The sequence below is a fragment of the Sinohyriopsis cumingii genome, chromosome 15, assembly GCF_028554795.1.
Source record: "Sinohyriopsis cumingii isolate HCF-2022 chromosome 15, ASM2855479v2, whole genome shotgun sequence".
Taxonomy (NCBI): Eukaryota; Metazoa; Mollusca; class Bivalvia; order Unionida; family Unionidae; genus Sinohyriopsis; species Sinohyriopsis cumingii.
In genome coordinates, this window is record NC_142975.1 from 89,000,906 (window position 1) to 89,020,101 (window position 19,196).

At 35.2% G+C, this 19,196-nt stretch overlaps 1 protein-coding gene across 1 annotated transcript in view; it reads right to left on the reverse strand.

The window, feature by feature from the left end:
- Positions 1-19,196, reverse strand: part of LOC149782268 (uncharacterized) — a 275,026-nt gene that overhangs the window by 240,344 nt on the left and 15,486 nt on the right. The window contains exons 4-9 of the mRNA XM_089935109.1: positions 18,775-18,936; positions 14,870-15,079; positions 8,910-9,123; positions 6,197-6,384; positions 2,362-2,595; positions 1,309-1,977 (exon numbers count right to left, since the gene is read on the reverse strand). Coding sequence (XP_089791235.1) covers positions 1,309-1,977; positions 2,362-2,595; positions 6,197-6,384; positions 8,910-9,123; positions 14,870-15,079; positions 18,775-18,936 — 1,677 coding nt within the window. The remainder of the gene's footprint in view (positions 1-1,308; positions 1,978-2,361; positions 2,596-6,196; positions 6,385-8,909; positions 9,124-14,869; positions 15,080-18,774; positions 18,937-19,196) is intronic.

Here is a 19,196-nt window from a genome sequence, read left to right on the forward strand (position 1 = left end):
ATACAACATGAGTACCATTATTGACAGCCTGTACAACAGTAATTCTATTATAAACAGCCAGTACAACAATAATAATATAAACAGCCTGTTCAACAGTAACATCAATATAAACAGACTGTACAACAGGAATACCAATATTACTATACAACAGTAATATCAATATAACAGCCTGTAAAGCAGCAATATCAATATTAACAACCTGTAAATCAGTTATAACATTATTAACAGCCTGTATAAAATCAATACCATTATTAACAACCTGTGCAACAGTAATAACATTATTGACAGCCTGTGCAATACTATAGCCATTATTGACAGCATGTAAATCATTAATACCATTATTGACAGCCTGTGCAATACTATAGCCATTATTGACAGCATGTAAAACATTAATACCATTACTGACCATTAACAGCCTGTACAACAGTAATATTATTGATGGCTTGTACAAAACCAATTATTTTTAAAAACAGCCTGTACAACCATAATACCAATTTAAACAGCCTATAGAAAAGTAATACCATTATCGACAGGCTGTACAACTATAATATCAGTATAAATGGCCTCTAAAACAGTAATTACCAAATTAACAGCCCGAATGAAACTAATAGCATTATGAACAGTCTATACAACAGTAATACTAATATAAACACTGTAAAACATTAATACCAATATAAACAGCCTGTAAAGCAGCAATACCAATAGGAACAGCCTGTAAAACAGTAATGCCATTACTAACAGCCTGTACAACAGAAATACCAAACGAAACAACCTATACAATCGTAATACAAATATTAACAGCTTGTACAACAGTAATGACAATATAAACAGTCTGTACATCAGTAATACCATTATAAACAACCTGTACAACAGTAATACCAAATATAAACAGCCTGCACAACAATAATAACACCAAAACAGCATGTACAACACTAATACCATTATTAAGAGCCTGTACAACAGTAACATCAATATAAACAGCATGTATAACAGTAATACCAATATAAATAGCATGTACAATAGTAATATCAATATAAACAGCCTGTATAACAGTAATACCAATATTAACAGCCTGTATAACAGTAATACCAATATTAACAGCCTGTATAACAGTAATACCAATATTAACATCCTGTATAACAGTAATATCAATATTAACATCCTGTATAACAGTAATACCAATATTAACAGCCTGTACAACAGTAATATCAATATTAACAGCATGTATAACAGTAATACCAATATTAACAGCCTGTATAACAGTAATATAAATATAAACAGCCTGTATAAAGTAATACAAATATTAACAGCCTGTATAACAGTAATATCAATATTAACAGCCTCTATAACAGTAATACCAATATAAACAGCCTGTATAACAGTAATACCAATATTAACATCCTGTATAACAGTAATACCAATATTAACAGCCTGTACAACAGTAATATCAATATTAACAGCATGTATAACAGTAATACCAATATTAACAGCCTGCATAAAAGTAATACCAATATTAACAGCCTGTACAACAATAATACCAATATTAACAGCCTGTATAACAGTAATATCAATATTAACAGCCTCTATAACAGTAATACCAATATTAACAGCCTCTATAACAGTAATACCAATATTAACAGCCTGTATAACAGTAATACCAATATTAACAGCCTGTATAACAGTAATACCAATATTAACAGCCTGCATAAAAGTAATACCAATATTAACAGCCTGTACAACAATAATACCAATATTAACAGCCTGTATAACAGTAATATCAATATAAACAGCCTGACACTGTATAACAGTAATACCAATATTAACGGCCTGTATAACAGTAATACCAATATTAACAGCCTGTATAACAGTAATATGAATATTAACAGCCTGTATAACAGTAATACCAATATTAACAGCCTGTACAACATTAATATCAATTTTAACAGCCTGTATAACAGTAATACCAATATTAACAGCCTGTATAACAGTAATATAAATATAAACAGCCTGTATAAAGTAATACAAATATTAACAGCCTGTATAACAGTAATATCAATATTAACAGCCTCTATAACAGTAATACCAATATAAACAGCCTGTACAACAGTAATATCAATATTAACAGCCTGTATAACAGTAATACCAATATTAACAGCCTGTATAAAAGTAATACCAATATTAACAGCCTGTACAACAATAATACCAATATTAACAGCCTGTATAACAGTAATATCAATATAAACTGCCTGACACTGTATAACAGTAATACTAATATTAACAGCCTGTATTAACAGCCTGTATAACAGTAATATGAATATTAACATCCTGTATAACAGTAATACCAATATTAACAGCCTGTACAACAGTAATATCAATATTAACAGCCTGTACAACAGTAATACCAATATTAACAGCCTGTATAACAGTAATACCAATATTAACAGCCTGTACAACAGTAATATAAATATAAACAGCCTGTATAACAGTAATACCAATATTAACAGCCTGTATAACAGTAATACCAATATTAACAGCCTCTATAACAGTAATACCAATATAAACAGCCTGTACAACAGTAATACCAATATCAACATCCTGTATAACAGTAATACCAATATAAACAGCCTGTACAACAGTAATACCAATATTAACAGAATGTTTTACCTTTTCATGTACATTATTTATATACCAGTTAAAGAGATCTACCAGTTGAGAGAGAGAGAGAATTAGTCACATTTCAACACAGATTTAAAATCTATTAGTTAGCTCCATCCTTGAATACCCTGGGCTGACAAATTGCACTTGTCTACTTCAAGAGCCCTTTATAGATATATATACTCACACTTGGGTGATGATACAATACACTGAAATATATACTGAAGTAATGATACAAACTGTATCATGATGTATCATCCAATTAGGTGATACAATACATTGGGAAAAAAAGAAGTGATGATACACTACATACCATAAGTATCATTCAATTAGTAGGTGATACAATACACTGAAATATAGCATTGATGAAACAAAATGTATCATGAAAAATATCATTCAATTAGTAGATGATACAATACATTTAAAAATTGTAGTGATGATACAAAATGTATCATTATCTGTATTATTCAATTAGTAGGTGATACAATACTTTGATATATCATAGTAATGATACAAGGTATATCATGATAAGTATTATTCAATTAGTAGGTGATACAATAAAGTGAAATATAGGAGTCATGATATAAAATATGTTGGTAAGTTCATGCTGTAACCATGCAGCAAAGTTACTAGTATTACTTCAATATGTCATGACTAGTTAGCAAAGTTACTAGTTTTACTTCAATATATCATGACTAGTTAACAAAGTTACTAGTATTACTTCAGTATCTCATGACTAGTTACTAGTATTACTTCAATGTATCATGTCTAGTTACTAGTATTACTTCAATATATCATGAAATATAGGAGTCATGATATAAAATATGTTGGTAAGTTCATGCTGTAACCATGCAGCAAAGTTACTAGTATTACTTCAATATGTCATGACTAGTTAGCAAAGTTACTAGTTTTACTTCAATATATCATAACTAGTTAACAAAGTTACTAGTATTACTTCAATATCTCATGACTAGTTACTAGTATTACTTCAATATATCATGTCTAGTTACTAGTATTACTTCAATATATCATGACTAGTTACTGGTATTACTTCAATATGTCATGACTAGTTACTAGTATTCCTTCAATATGTCATGACTAGTTACTAGTATTACTTCAATATATCATGACTAGTTACTAGTATTACTTCAATATATCATGACTAGTTAGCAAATTCAGCATATGGTTTTGTTTATTTCACCTCAAAAATCAGAACTATTTCCAGACAGTCAATACAGCCAAGGGTTTAAATTCAAGATTCTGTCTGCAATTCTCATCTTTGCATGGAAGTTTTTTGAACTGACATTAAATCTAGAAACTATTTGTCATGCTGAATTTGTAATTAAAAAAAATAGAAATGATCAACAAGTCATTCATTTTTCTTTTCTTACATAAACATTTTGAATGAAAAAACAATTCTGATTTGTATTTCTGATACTAGTTGTTTCTCTTGCCAAGTTGGGGAACCAGTCTGATAACAAAACCCTAGATGGATAATAATACACAAGTCTGACAACCAAAGTCTATATGCATAATAATACACAAAAGAATAGTGTCAAAATCTTTGCTACTTTTATTGAGTGACATAAAGTTGTTTAATTTTCTTTCTTTTTCAAGTGTCATTCAGGTATTTCATAAAAAATCAACTGTAAGTGCAACAACATTGATGTACTGTCACATTCAGGATACAATATGTATTGGGATATTCCAGTAATAGTAAAGATCTCAATGCAATAGTACAAACATCAATGCAATAGTACAAAATATCGCTGTGATATATTATTGCAGAAATATAATGAAACTGATATAAATATTGATGAAACAGTATACTTTAAGTAGTAACCATGAAATCCATCAATTTCAGATGCCATGAAATTTCAAAATGGCTTTAAATGTACCTAGGGGTGATGACTGTAGGCAAGCAGCATTTATAAGCCCATGGTATCCGAGGACGTATTAGTGTTCATATGTCCAGGGTGTCCAAGGATGTATTAGTGTTCATAAGTCCAGGGTGTCCAAGGATGGGTTAGTATTCATAAGTCCAGGGCATCCAAGGATGTATTAGTGTTCACAAGCCCAGAGTATCCAAGGATGTGTTAGAGTATAAGTCCAGGGTATCCAAAATGTATTATAGTATAAGTACAGGTTATAAAGCCCAGGGTATAAAAGGATGTGTCAACGTATAACTGCAGGGTATCCAAGGAAGTGTTACTGCAGAAGTCCAGGATTTTCAAGGATGTGTATGTGTATAAGTCCAGGACATACAAGGATGTGTATGTGTATAAGTCCAGGACATACAAGGATGTGTTAATGTAAATGAATTGGGTATCCAAGGATGTGTTAGTGTATAAGCCCAGGGTATCCAAGGATGTATTAGTATATAAGCCCATGGTATCAAATATTGTGCAAATGTATAAGAACTGGGTATCCAAGGATGTGTTAGTGTATAAGCCCATAGTATCCAATGGTGTGTAAGTGTTTATAAGCCCAGGGTATCCAAGAATGTGTTAGTGTATAAGTCCAGGATATCCAAGGTTGTGTTAGTGTATAAGCCCAGGGTATCCAAGGATATGTTAGTGTACAAGCCCATGGTATCCAAGGATGTGTGAGCATATAAGCCCAGGGTATCCAAGAATGTGTTAGCATATAAGCCTAGGGTATCCAAGGATGTGTTATTGTGTAAGCCCAGGGTATCCATGGATGTGTTATTGTGTAAGCCCAGGGTATCCAATGATGTGTTAACATGTAAGTCCAGGTTAAACAAGGATTTGTTAGTATATAAGCCCAGGGTATCCAAGGATGTGTTAGCGTATAAGTCCAGGTTACACAAGAATGTGTTAAAGTATAAGCCCAGGGTATCCAAGGATGTGTTACTGTATAAACCCAGGGTATCCAAGGATGTGTTACTGTATAAGCCCAGATTATCCAAGGAAGTGTTACTGTATAAGCCCAAGGTATCCAAGGATATGTTAGTGTACAAGCCCATGGTATCCAAGGATGTGTTACTGTATAAGTCCAGGGTATCCAAGGATGTGTTACTGTATAAGCCCAGGGTATCCAAGGATGTGTTACTGTATAACCCCAGGGTATCCAAGGATGTGTTAACATATAAGTCCAGATTATACAAGGATGTGTTACTGTATAAGCCCAGGGTATCCAAGGAAGTGTTACTGTACAAGCCCATGGTATCCAAGGATATGTTAGTGTACAAGCCCATGGTATCCAAGGATGTGTTACTGTATAAGCTCAGGGTATCCAAGGATGTGTTAGTGTATAACCCCAGGGTATCCAAGGATGTGTTAGTGTATAACCCCAGGGTATCCAAGGATGTGTTAACATATAAGTCCAGATTATACAAGAATGTGTTAGTGTATAAGCCCAGGGTATCCAAGGATGTTTTAGTGTCTAAGCCCAGGGTATCCAAGGATGTGTTAACATATAAGTCCAGATTATACAAGGATGTTTTAGTGTTTAAGCCCAGGGTATCCAAGGCTGTGTTAGCAAATAAGTCCAGCTTATGCAAGAATGTGTTAGTTTATACCTCACTGAATTCCAGTATATGAGATGTCACACTGGGTGAAAGTTGAAGGTTAAATTCTACACTGACTGGATCTAGTTTTAGATCTTGCTTCCCTGTCAGAAACTTTAGTAAACTTTTGGTTGCTCCACTGCTTTGCAGGATACAGAGCTTCACAACATCTTTGTCCTTTGGTTTCTGGTAACTGTCAACTGAAGTCAGATATAAGGGGCAAGTGCATTAGTTTCTGAATTGACTATGCCAGAACAAGCAATACTCACTGATGTGGAAAAAGTGATAATAATAATACCTTAGAGAACATACTAACAATGACTGTTTTCTGAAACCAGTCTAGTAGGAGAAATGTGCTTATACAACATGGATCCCCCAACCAATTTAATGCAACTGAAGGGAAACACTTTTAAGTCAAACAGGGGCCATAACTCCATACAAGTCTGCTAGAAAATGGTGAAAATTGAATTTAACTCATTGATTCATTAATCAAATTACATTATTATATGCTCATTTTTTTCCCAGTTAACTTTACGTTGTCAGAATCATGCAGTATTACCCGATACTGAATCTGCGAGACAATACACATATAGCATTCACGTGCATAAAGGAACTACTTTCTATTGTAAACAAACAATGGATGCAGACGCCAGCACTTTTGATTTGTACACAAATCATGTACACTCGCATAAGAGGTTCTTTACGTTGTGGTTGTTTAAATTTGTTTCTGAATGAACTAAAACAGATGTTTCGTGGATTGCCACATACCAGCTGCTTTGGCACATTCCGCGTTGATACAATTTTATGGATTTAGGCTAGCTACAGTATAAAACAGACGCAAGATAAGGTCCTTACAAATAACATACAAGTGACAAATCATATACTCTCTTCTTTAGCTGGTGATAAGAATGGCAAAATAAAATATACTTAGTGTTTAACATCCTGAATTTCCTCAAAATGTATTTTCTTAATTCTGCAAATCCGAATTACATGAGCCATGTCATAGGTTTCCAATCTGGATTACACATTTCGAAATTGTGCTGTAATTTCGATGATAAGTGCAATCACATCATCCTTACTGCACTCAAATTGAAATAAGCATTAAATTCCATAGCGTTTTTTTGATAATTGCAATTGAAAGACTTCATATTTTTTCCACATTACAATTTCAAATATTCAGTGACAGAAACAGAAACACATTTGCAGATGTCAACATGCTTCTCCCTAGCTTCTTCAATCTCATGTATTTCATATGCAATTGTCACATACAAATCCAGTCCATAATCACAAAATTTCCTAGAATCGAGAAAAATACCAAAATCTATTCATTCCAGATCAAATGGAAAAGTTGTTGCAATGCACATTCATTCACAATATGGTTCCAAATTTCAATTTTAACTAGACACGCCATTTTCTTTCGAAAATTATGTCAAGTGCACGACGAAGTTCAAATTTATCTGGGCGGAGTTATGTGCGCAGTAATAATGTTGATTTGTGTAATGATGAATATGTGCTTGTGTATTTAGTTTGGAATGCGGCATACATTCATTTACGTTGTTTCTTGTAGTGTATAGTGTTTATATAATTAAACCTTAGGTAGAATTTTAAAAAATGAGCATATAATAAAAAGGTTACTGCATTAATATGGGAAAATATGAACTCGTTTTGTCAGAAGGATATACTGCACTCCCAAGGTCGTGCAATATTCCATCCCAAAACTCGTTCATATTTTCCCATACAAATGCAGTAACCTATAAATATTAATATTTATGAAAGTAAAACAACTTAATTCTGAACATTCTAACAAATATCTTCCAAATGCAATGACTATTCTCATATGCTAATTAAAGCAAGTTGGCCAGAAATTCCAAAGGTTGGCAAAATATTAACTTTTATCATTGTCTGTCAGCCCTACTTATTATAAGTCAATCTGCATTTTAATTAGATTATTAGAAAATTAATTCCTAATCTATCTTAAACTTTTTTTCTTCCAAAGTAGCCACATTGGATGGTGGATTGGCATCATTTGCATAAATCTGCATCCAGGGTGCTTTCTGTCAAATTTGAGCATGTGTGATTTTAATTTTTAACATAGCTTTAACAATTTCCCAGTCATATCACTACAATGTCTGCAAGGTGACAGTTTATAGTGATGTTTAGCACTGGGTCATCATGTCCCACCCAGTTACCAGGCTGACCAGTCCTAACACTATCCTCTTAATGCCAAACACCAAGCAAGGCAGCTGCTAGTACCATTTTTATAAGTCTCTGGTATGACTTGGCTGGGGTTTGAACCCGCAACCTCCTGCATCCGAGGTGGATGCTCTAACCACTTAGGTCACTGGAGCAGTCTGTCAAATTTGATCAAATTCTCTTGAAAGGTGTTTGAGAAGATGTCATTTTAGGATTTTCTATAGGCAATGACTGATTTTCTTTTACGTAATTTATAGTCATATTTAATCAAATGAATAACCCAGCCTGGGAGAAAATTCCAAAATAATCTTAAACAATTCAAACAGTACAATTCTTGAATTACACAAATTGATAAAAAGTTGAATTAATATAAATATTTTTAGTGTTAACATTTTAAGTGTGCTTCCTTACACATGCACACAAAGTACAAAAGGAAACAATGAGATTAACTCAAAAAATGTCACTATATACTAAATATTACAGAAAACTTAATTCATAAACTTATTTCTGACTATAGATGTATACACTGTACCTGACATCATTTTTGTGCCATATTTTTCATATGATTCTCTGTCAGGGGAAATAAGTGGGCATCCATTTACATCCACACTGTCCAACTGAGTCATCTGAGAGGGGAGGATGGACACCCCTGTCCCCACTAGCGAAATATCCTTTAACTGCTTGCAATTTGCCAGTAGCTGATACAATCCTGTTTCTGTAACACTGTCACAACCATTTAGTGAGATCTGAAAAATTCAAATCAAGGTCAGTCTTATGCAACCACTTCACAAAATTATCCAGCACAAAATGAAGCAAAACAAGTGCTTGACTTAAGGAGCTGCTTTAAATTGCAGAATAAATTTCAGTGAACTTCATATATTTTCAACAAAAACAAATTACATGGTAATAAAGATCACTTATTTTCAGTCAAAACAATACTGAATTGACTGCTGTCTTGAAACCTTAATGATGATAAAAGTGAACCAGCCTGTGTCAACGAGCTGTATAAAGCCTAGACAGAATAGCAACAACTCCCTCACTGTGAACCAGTCTGTGTCAACAAGCTGTATAAAGCCTAGACAGAATAGCAACAGCTCCCTCGCTGTGAACCAGTCTGTGTCAACAAGCTGTATAAAGCCTAGACAGAATAGCAACAGCTCCCTCACTGTGCACTAGTCTGTGTCAACAAAGCTGTATAAAGCCTAGACAGAATAGAAACAGCTCCCTCACTGTGCACCAGTCTGTGTCAACAAGCTGTAAAAAGCCTAGACAGAATAGCAACAGCTCCCTCACTGTGAACCAGTCTGTGTCAACAAGCTGTATAAAGCCCTAGACAGAATAGCAACAGCTCCCTCACTGTGCACCAGTCTGTGTCAACAAGCTGTATAAAGCCTAGACAGAATAGCAGCAGCTCCCTCACTGTGAACCAGTCTGTGCCAACAAGCTGTATAATGCCTATGCAGAATAGCAACAGCTCCCTCACTGTGAACCAGTCTGTGTTAACAAGCTGTATAAAGCCTAGGCAGAATAGCAACAGCTCCCTCACTGTGCATCTCCTCCTTCATAAGGTATGAACAGCAAGGCACTAACTAATTTGCTTTACATTTCTGTAGCCCTAGAGCCAGTGAAGCACAATGGTAAAGCACTACATATCTGCAGCCGTTGAGCCTGGAAAGCACAGTGGCAAAGCAAACATCCTCACTTTGCATCTCTTCAGTCCTACAGCATGAATAGCATGGCATGACTGACCTCAATGGTAAAGCATTACATTTCTGCAGCCCTGGAGCTGGGGAATTACTATGGCAAAACATTACATTTCTACAGCCCAGGAGTTGGAGAAGCACAATGGTAAAGCATTACATTTCTGCAGCCCTAGAGCCAGGGAAGCACAGTGGTAAAGCATTACATTTCTGCAGCCCTGGAGCTGGAGAAACACAGTGGTAAAGCACTCTCTCTGCATTTCTATAATCCTGTTATCTGCATAGTGCAGCAGTGACATGGCTTGCTTTGCACTTCTGTGGTCCCAAGGCCTGTATTAACCTGTTCTGTACTTGTACAGTATAGGGCCTAGAGAGTGTATAAGCCCAGGCACTTGTACAGTATAGGGCCTGGAGAGTGTATAAGCCCAGGCACTTCTACAGTATAGGGCCTGGAGAGTGTATAAGCCCAGGCACTTCTACAGTATAGGGCCTGAAGAGCATATGAGCCAGGGCACTTCTATGGTATAGGGCCTGGAGAACATATGAGCCTAGGCACTTCTACAGTATAGGGCCTGGAGAGCATATGAGCCTAGGCACTTCTACTGTATAGGGCCTGGAGAGTGTATAAGCCCAGGCACTTCTACAGTATAGGGCCTGGAGAGCATATGAGCCTAGGCACTTCTACGGTATAGGGCCTGGAGAACATATGAGCCTAGGCACTTCTACAGTATAGGGCCTGGAGAGCATATGAGCCTAGGCACTTCTACAGTATAGGACCTGGAGAGTGTATAAGCCCAGGCACTTCTACAGTATAGGGCCTGGAGATGATGCTGACAGCACCCTATTTAGCACTTTAGTAACATGCTCAATTTGCTCTCCTGGAGTTCTGGGACCTGTAAACATACAGCAGTAACATGCTCACTCTGCATCTCTACAGTCCTGGGCATAGCTGCCAACCTTCCAGGCTCACAATTAGTGAAAATAGGGATAAAAAGTCGTGAATTTGGACATGAATTCGTGAAAAAAACCATGACAATAACTCCATCCACTCTGACCACTCCGACCATCAATACTACACTATATCAAGTTTGCAAAATAAATATAAAACACTACACATATGCAGAAATATTTATTTATCAAGACATTATACTGTGGCAGACTTGAACTTCCTCAACTGCTTGATCGTAAATTTGTTTTCTAAACAGCTCCAACTTATTGCCTGCAGGTTGATCTTGGGGACTAAAATTGCTGACAAATTTTCTGCAGCTAAGGAGGCCCTAAAGTCTGTCTTAATTTTCCTCACTAAAGAAAATATTCTTACGCTGTCACTGTTGTTGTGAGTAATGCACAGGAACTGCAGCATTTTCGGTTCTTCCACAGGAAAAAATGCGATTTTCGAGTCCGGGAACATTTGTCAGAACAAATGTTTAGCATGGTCTCCAGCTGATAAAGGTAGATTGCGTTTGACAAGAAAACTCACAAATAATGCTTCAGCGTTGGTAGCCTGCAGGTCTGCCGCAAATGGTTTAAAATATTCCAGAGATGAAATCTGCAAATTCTTAATTTTCCCAACTTCTACGTGTTTTTTTGCAACCGACATTCTTCCTCACATCGTCTCTGCGATGACACACTGAGCGCAAGAAGCATGAATGAATATCAATGTTTAATGGCAGAATGCACGGCCAATTTTTGATATATTCCAAATTAAACTTCACTTTTTGAGTAATACATTTCTTTTTCCTTGGTGGTGAAGACATTTTCAAAATCTTACATGCGAGGCTGAATGGTAACTCAAATCAGTGTTTTGACGCATGCGTGGAGCAAATTTCCTGTAAACCCCAGTTTCTCTCAAAAGCATTTGTAAAACTACTCTTATACATATAGATTAAAAGAGGCTAAAATGCTTGTTACTGGGCCAACTGTACTAATCGGCTGTAGATCTACTAATATCGTGACCAGCAGTACCGGACCGTTTCGGCAACTGCGAATATCACGACTAGCGCTTAACGGGAAATCGGTTATTTTATTAAAGATTTAAAATAATTGAGGATTGGAAAATTCGTGAATTTTTGGCTTACGGCGTGAATCCGTGAATCGCTGAAAAAGTCGTGAAATTCACACCAAATTCGTGAGGGTTGGCAGCTATGCCTGGGGCATGCATAGCTGTAATGTCCTCACTTTACATTTCAGTAGTCCTACGGTGTAAACAACACATGGAAATGCACTTTTGCTGTCTTTTTGAATTTGTAATACAGTACCAATATGTTTATTTTGCACCTGTTCAGTCTTGGGACCAAACATAGAATGATAACATGCTCATTTTACATTTCAATGTCCTGGGGCCTGGACAACACAGCTGCAATGTCCTCATTGTGCACATCTACAGTCCTGGGGCCTGGACAACACAGCTGCAATGTCCTCATTGTGCACATCTACAGTCCTGGGGCCTGGACAACACAGCTGCAATGTCCTCATTGTGCACATCTACAGTCCTGGGGCCTGGACAACACAGCTGCAATGTCCTCATTGTGCACATCTACAGTCCTGGGGCCTGGACAACACAGCTGCAATGTCCTCATTGTGCACATCTACAGTCCTGGGGTTTGGACAGCACAGCTGCAATGTCCTCACTTTTCACATCTACAGTCCTGAGTTTTAGCTAATGCAGTGGTTGCACTTCTTCATTTCACATCAATAGACCAGTGGTAACTCGTTTTGCACTGCTACAATCCTGAAGCCTAAATAAATACAGCAGCAATGAACCTGCTTGGTATTTCTGTGATTTGCAGCCTCTGTGAACGGATTCACTGGTTTCCTCAAAGAGAGTGATATGCCATCATTTTGGCCACTGAGAGTACGTTGTATGAGTTATGGCAACTTGATAAGATTTAGAGGGAGTGGGTTTCGCAAAATATATATACAGTACACCTATCACTGATCATGATGCCGCAACATCCGCACTATCATAAACCCACTCACTTGCAGTTCATCCATTTTGCAAAAGCATTTTACTTTCTTTTTGTTGTTGATACAGCTATCTGTTTCGATTTCCCTTCCATTTCCTGACTGTGGAATCAGATCAAACTATTTTATATGAACATCAATAAGATTAATTCTCATAAATTCATCAAGAGTGTTAGCACTCTACCTGCACTGCAGCTTTGTTTTATATGAACATCAATAAGATTAATTCTCATAAATTCATCAAGAGTGTTAGCACTCTACCTGCACTGCAGCTTTCTTTTGATTAAATCCTGACATGAAATTCCAGTTACACTCCACACTTGACACTGGAAGTACCTGTGAAATTTCTATCAAATCAAATTTGGGTTCTGTCTTGTCATTTAAAACCAGTTATGTCAGTATTCAGTCCTCTGTAATTGTTGTCAGTAATTCAGTCCTCTGCAATTGTTATATCAGTAATCTGGTCCTCTGTGATTATTATCTCAGTAATTCAGTCCTCTGTAATTATGTCAGTAATCCAGTCCTCTGTAATTGTTATATCAGTAATTCAGTCATCTGTAATTGTTATATCAGTAATCTGGTCCTCTGTGATTATTATCTCAGTAATTCAGTCCTCTGTAATTACGTCAGTAATCCAGTCCTCTGTAATTGTTATATCAGTAATTCAGTCATCTGTAATTGTTATGTCAGTAATTTGGTCCTCTGTAATTGTTATGTCACTAATTCAGTCCTCTGTAATTATGTCAGTAACTCAGTCCTCTGTACTTGCTATATCAGTAATTCAGTCCTCTGTAATTGTTATGTCAGTAATTTGGTCCTCTGTAATTGTTGTCAGTAATTCAGTCCTCCGTAATTGTCATGTCAGTAATTCAGTTATCTGTAATAATGTCAGTAATTAAGTCCTCTGTAATTGTTATGTCAGTAATTCAGTCCTCTGTAATTGTTATGTCAGTAATTTAGCCTTCTGTAATTGTTATGTCAGTAATTCAATCCTCTGTAATTATGTCATTAATTTGGTCATCTGTAATTGTTATGTCAGTAATTCAGTCCTAGTAATTTACTTTGGATGACTGCATCACTGTTGGATGAAGATAGTCATCAGAGTGTCCATGTAATCATTACCAAACTGTCACCAACATTTCAGGAAACGTGTTAGACTCAAAACACCCTGAACGCATTAAAAAATCATGGTCCAGGAATTTATCATGTATGTTTCCATGAATAGTCCATACACACTACACTGTTTCAGCTAGAAAGTCATTGTCACATGGTGGAAACTTCATTTCTATACCTCTGGTGTGACTGATGTCACACATGGCTATAAGAAACTCATTCCAGAGGGGCCCAAAATGGGGTCCATCTCCAGTGCAATCAGCTATCAGTGATGTAACAAAAAATCCATCAATATGCTGCTTCATAGTAGTATACAGCAAATTTCTTGTCTGCAAACATTGCCCTTCGCTACCCCTATTTAACTGGATAAACCTAAGATTGATCCTTATTATTGTCTCATCAAAGCAAATAAACCTAAGACAAAAAAAATCAGAAAAACAAACAAACATCTTTACTGAGAAGCCAATCTTTGAAATTCACCTCACAATCTGTCTACTAAAGGAATAATTTGCCCTTCTCTACCATACCTCACTTTAGCCAGCTAACTGTGAGCAGTAAGCCTTCAGGCAGTTGAGATGGCTGGACTCACCATATATTGGTCAAAACCTTTGAAATGCTGGACATGTCAACAAATACTGGGACAGTGTGGCATACACAACAAGGCTCAACTGACAGACAAATATACACACAGACAGAGAACTAGTCTGTGACTTACCAATTTCAATTCTGGAAAACAAGCAGCTATCCAGACAAGAGCCTGGTTTGTAAGGTGGATGCAGCCATTAAGTTCCAGCTTCTTCACTGTGCTGTATCTTTGCTGATTATAGTGGAGCAAGAAAACTTGGAAAACCAAGTCTGTCAACTGCTCAACCCCCGAAAAGCTCAGGTGAACCTCTGCATTTTCTCTCCACATTGATATTATGTCCTACCATGAAAAACAAAAATCTTACTGTCGTGTAATATTAATGTATATTAGTGTGAAAATATTACTGCTATGTACTATAAAAACCAGGCCAGAAATTTGCTCTATTACTGCAAAACTCAGAGTGACTTAATTCAACATTGTAACTACACTTTAATATCAACAGTGCAAAAACCTGAAGGACTTTGAAGGTATTACTATAGTAATTATGTTCCTTCTTTTTTATACATTTTTATGAAATCCAGTCCATTGATTGTAAGTTCTGATACACCAAGACTAAATAATAATAATAATAATAATAATAATAATAATAATAATAATAATAACAATAATAATAATAATAATAATAATAATAATAAAAAATTATTTGATTAATGAGGATAATTTAATTACAATACAGATATATCTAGTCTCCCCTGGGGCCCTCGGCTACTCTCTAATGGTGTAAATGCATGTATCTAGCCTCCCCTGGGGCCCTCGGCTACTCTCTAATGGTGTAAATTCATGTATCTAGTCTCCCCTGGAGCACTCTGCTACTCTCTAATGGTGTAAAAGCATGTATCTAGTCTCCCCTGGGGCCCTTGGCTACTCTCTAATGGTGTAAATGCATGTATCTAGTCTCCCCTGGGGCCCTCGGCTACTCTCTAATGGTGTAAACGCATGTATCTAGTCTCCCCTGGGGCCCTTGGCTACTCTCTAATGGTGTAAACGCATGTATCTAGTCTCCCCTGGGGCCCTTGGCTACTCTCTAATGGTGTAAACGCATGTATCTAGTCTCCCCTGGGGCCCTCGGCTACTCTCTAATGGTGTAAATGCATGTATCTAGTCTCCCCTGGGGCCCTCGGCTACTCTCTAATGGTGTAAATGCATGTATCTAGTCTCCCCTGGGGCCCTCGGCTACTCTCTAATGGTGTAAATGCATGTATCTAGTCTCCCCTGGGGCCCTCGGCTACTCTCTAATGGTGTAAATGCATGTATCTAGTCTCCCCTGGGGCCCTCGGCTACTCTCTAATGGTGTAAATGCATGTATCTAGTCTCCCCTGGGGCCCTCGGCTACTCTCTAATGGTGTAAATGCATGTATCTAGTCTCCCCTGGGGCCCTCGGCTACTCTCTAATGGTGTAAATGCATGTATCTTACTAACAAAATGTTTAGGAAAAGTACAATAACTATTGCAAATATTACGACAAGAGTAATAACGTAGTAATGCACACAAAATTATACATGCAAACAGGACTGACCCTGCAAATCAAATCAAGCCCTATGATGATTGATTGGAATAACAGAAAGAATGCACAGTAAAGACTGACCCTGCAGATCAAATCAAGCCCTATGATTATTGATTGGAATAACAGAAAGAATGCACAGTAAAGACTGACCCTGCAGATCAAATCAAGCCCTATGATGATTGATTGGAATAACAGAAAGAATGCACAGTAAAGACTGACCCTGCAGATCAAATCAAGCCCTATGATTATTGATTGGAATAACAGAAAGAATGCACAGTAAAGACTGGTCTTCAGGACGTTCGTATGAAACAGCAAATCTAAGTTTATGCTGATTGGCTCTTAATGACAAATCAACCTTATTTTTATTGGTCAGAAATATTTTCAATATTTTTTTATAGACAAGGTCATTTACACTTGCTTGTTAATGGTTAAAATTCTTCAATACCCTGAAGTTTTACCAGCACATTTTGGGTTGTACTAAGCAAAGAAAGGCTATTATTAATATATTCTTTTGGGTTGTGCAAAGCAAAGAAAGACTATTATTAATATATTCTTTCCTTGTAAATTTCATCCCAAAAGGCTGAACAGTAAAAAGAGTAAATTAAATTAATATAGTTTAGCACACAAAACAACTAATTCAATTCACATTGACCAACTTATTGTAATTTCATTGACTAAAATTACTAGAATTTCACTAACTAAAATTGCTATAATTTCATTGACCAAATTACCATAATTTCATATGCTACATTTACTATAATTTTATTGACTAAATTACTATAATTTCATCGATTAAAATTACCATAATTTCATTGACCAAATTACTATAATTTCATTGACTAAATTACTACAATTTCATTGATTAAAATTAACATAATTTCATTGACCAAATTACTATAATTTCATTGACCAAATTATAATTACACTGATTAAAATTACCATATTTAATTGACCAAATTACTAAAATTTCAGTGATTAAAATTACCATAATTTCAAAGATTAAAATTACCATAATTTCAATGACCAAATTACTATAATTTCAATGACCAAATTACTATAATTTCATTGACTAAATTACTATAATTTCATTGATTAAAATTACCATAATTTCATTGACCAAATTACTATAATTTCATTGACTAAATTACTATAATTTCATTGATTAAAATTAACATAATTTCATTGACAAAATTACTATAATTTCATTGACCAAATTATTATAATTACATTGATTAAAATTACCATATTTAATTGACCAAATTACTAAAATTTTAGTGATTAAAATTACCATAATTTCAATGATTAAAATTACCATAATTTCAAAGACCAAATTACTATAATTTCAATGACCAAATTACTATAATTTCATTGACAAAATTACTATAATTTCATATGCTACATTTACTATAATTTCATTAACAAAATTCCTATAATATCATGGTAATACCAGCATAGCATGTTTGCGTTCATGAATTATCTATCCAAAAAGGAAACTTTTACTATGATGAAAATGATACGCTAGGTGCCTTTTTTTGAGAAACATTCCATATGTAGGTGCCCATTACAAAACTCCACCCAGTGAGATTGTCTCATTGATATCCAGCCTGATGACAGCTATACAGTGAAATCGTTTTAGAATCAACCATACTACTGCATACAATTTATCCAAATGTACACTTCTACCAAAAAATTACATTAAATTTTTGCCAGTAACTTTTTTCAGTTAGGTTCATTCTTGTAAATATGATATTTAATATATATCACTGCACTTACTATAATTTTGTTGACTAAAATTACTATAATTTTACTGACCAAATTACTATAATTTCATTGACTAAATTACTATAATTTCATGGTAATACATGTAAAAGCATAACATTCTTGTAAATATGATATTTGATATCCCACAAAACATAGACTGGTCACATGACCTGAAATCCTATTATTAAAAATCATAACTAAATTCTTGGTCATATGACTTTATACATCCAGTTTTGATTATTTCTATTCACCATCACACCACTAATGTTGTCTGCAGTTTTTGTATGTATTATATATGTTAAATTGTGGTATATGTTTTTTATGTATTATATATGTGACAATGTGGAATGAATGTTTTATGTTTTATATATGTTACATTGTGGTATAAGTTTTGTTATGTATTATATATATGACAATGTGGCATGAGTGTTTTATGTATTATATATGCGACAATGTGGCATGAGTTTTGTTATGTATTGCATATGTGATAATGTGGCATGATTGTTTTATGTATTAAATATGTTACATTGTGGTATAAGTTTTGTTATGTATTATATATGTGACAATGTGGCATGAGTGTTTTATGTATTATATATGTTACATTGTGCATAAGTTTTGTTATGTATTAGATCTGTGACAATGTGGCATGAGTTTTGTTATACATTACATATCTAACAATCTGTTAAAATCAGCCTACTGTTGTTTTTACCTGTATCTTATGCAGAGGATAAAAATCCAAAGTGCCAAAATTGTCGAACAGTTCTTTCCGTCCTAAATGAACAGCCCGATCAGACCTAAAGTCCTGTCTCAATAACTTTGCTGGCATAGACTGGGCCACTTTCCTGCGTTGCTCAGTATTTGTAGGAGGATCCTGTAATTAGAAAAAAGTATTTAATCTTTAATTACCTTAATTTTCACCTGCACTAATATGAATTTCAAAGTGATAATCAGTCACAAACAATGATCAGAGCTCACAAACGTTAATCAGAGTTCTTTGTGCACTGAACAGAATAAGAGTTAACTCCCCTTTGTTGTCAAACTTTATTCAACATTTCAAGTAAGAAAGGTTACTCCAGATTTGCATCCTTTTAGCTGGTTAGAATATTATACATGGAGTCAAATAAAGTTTTG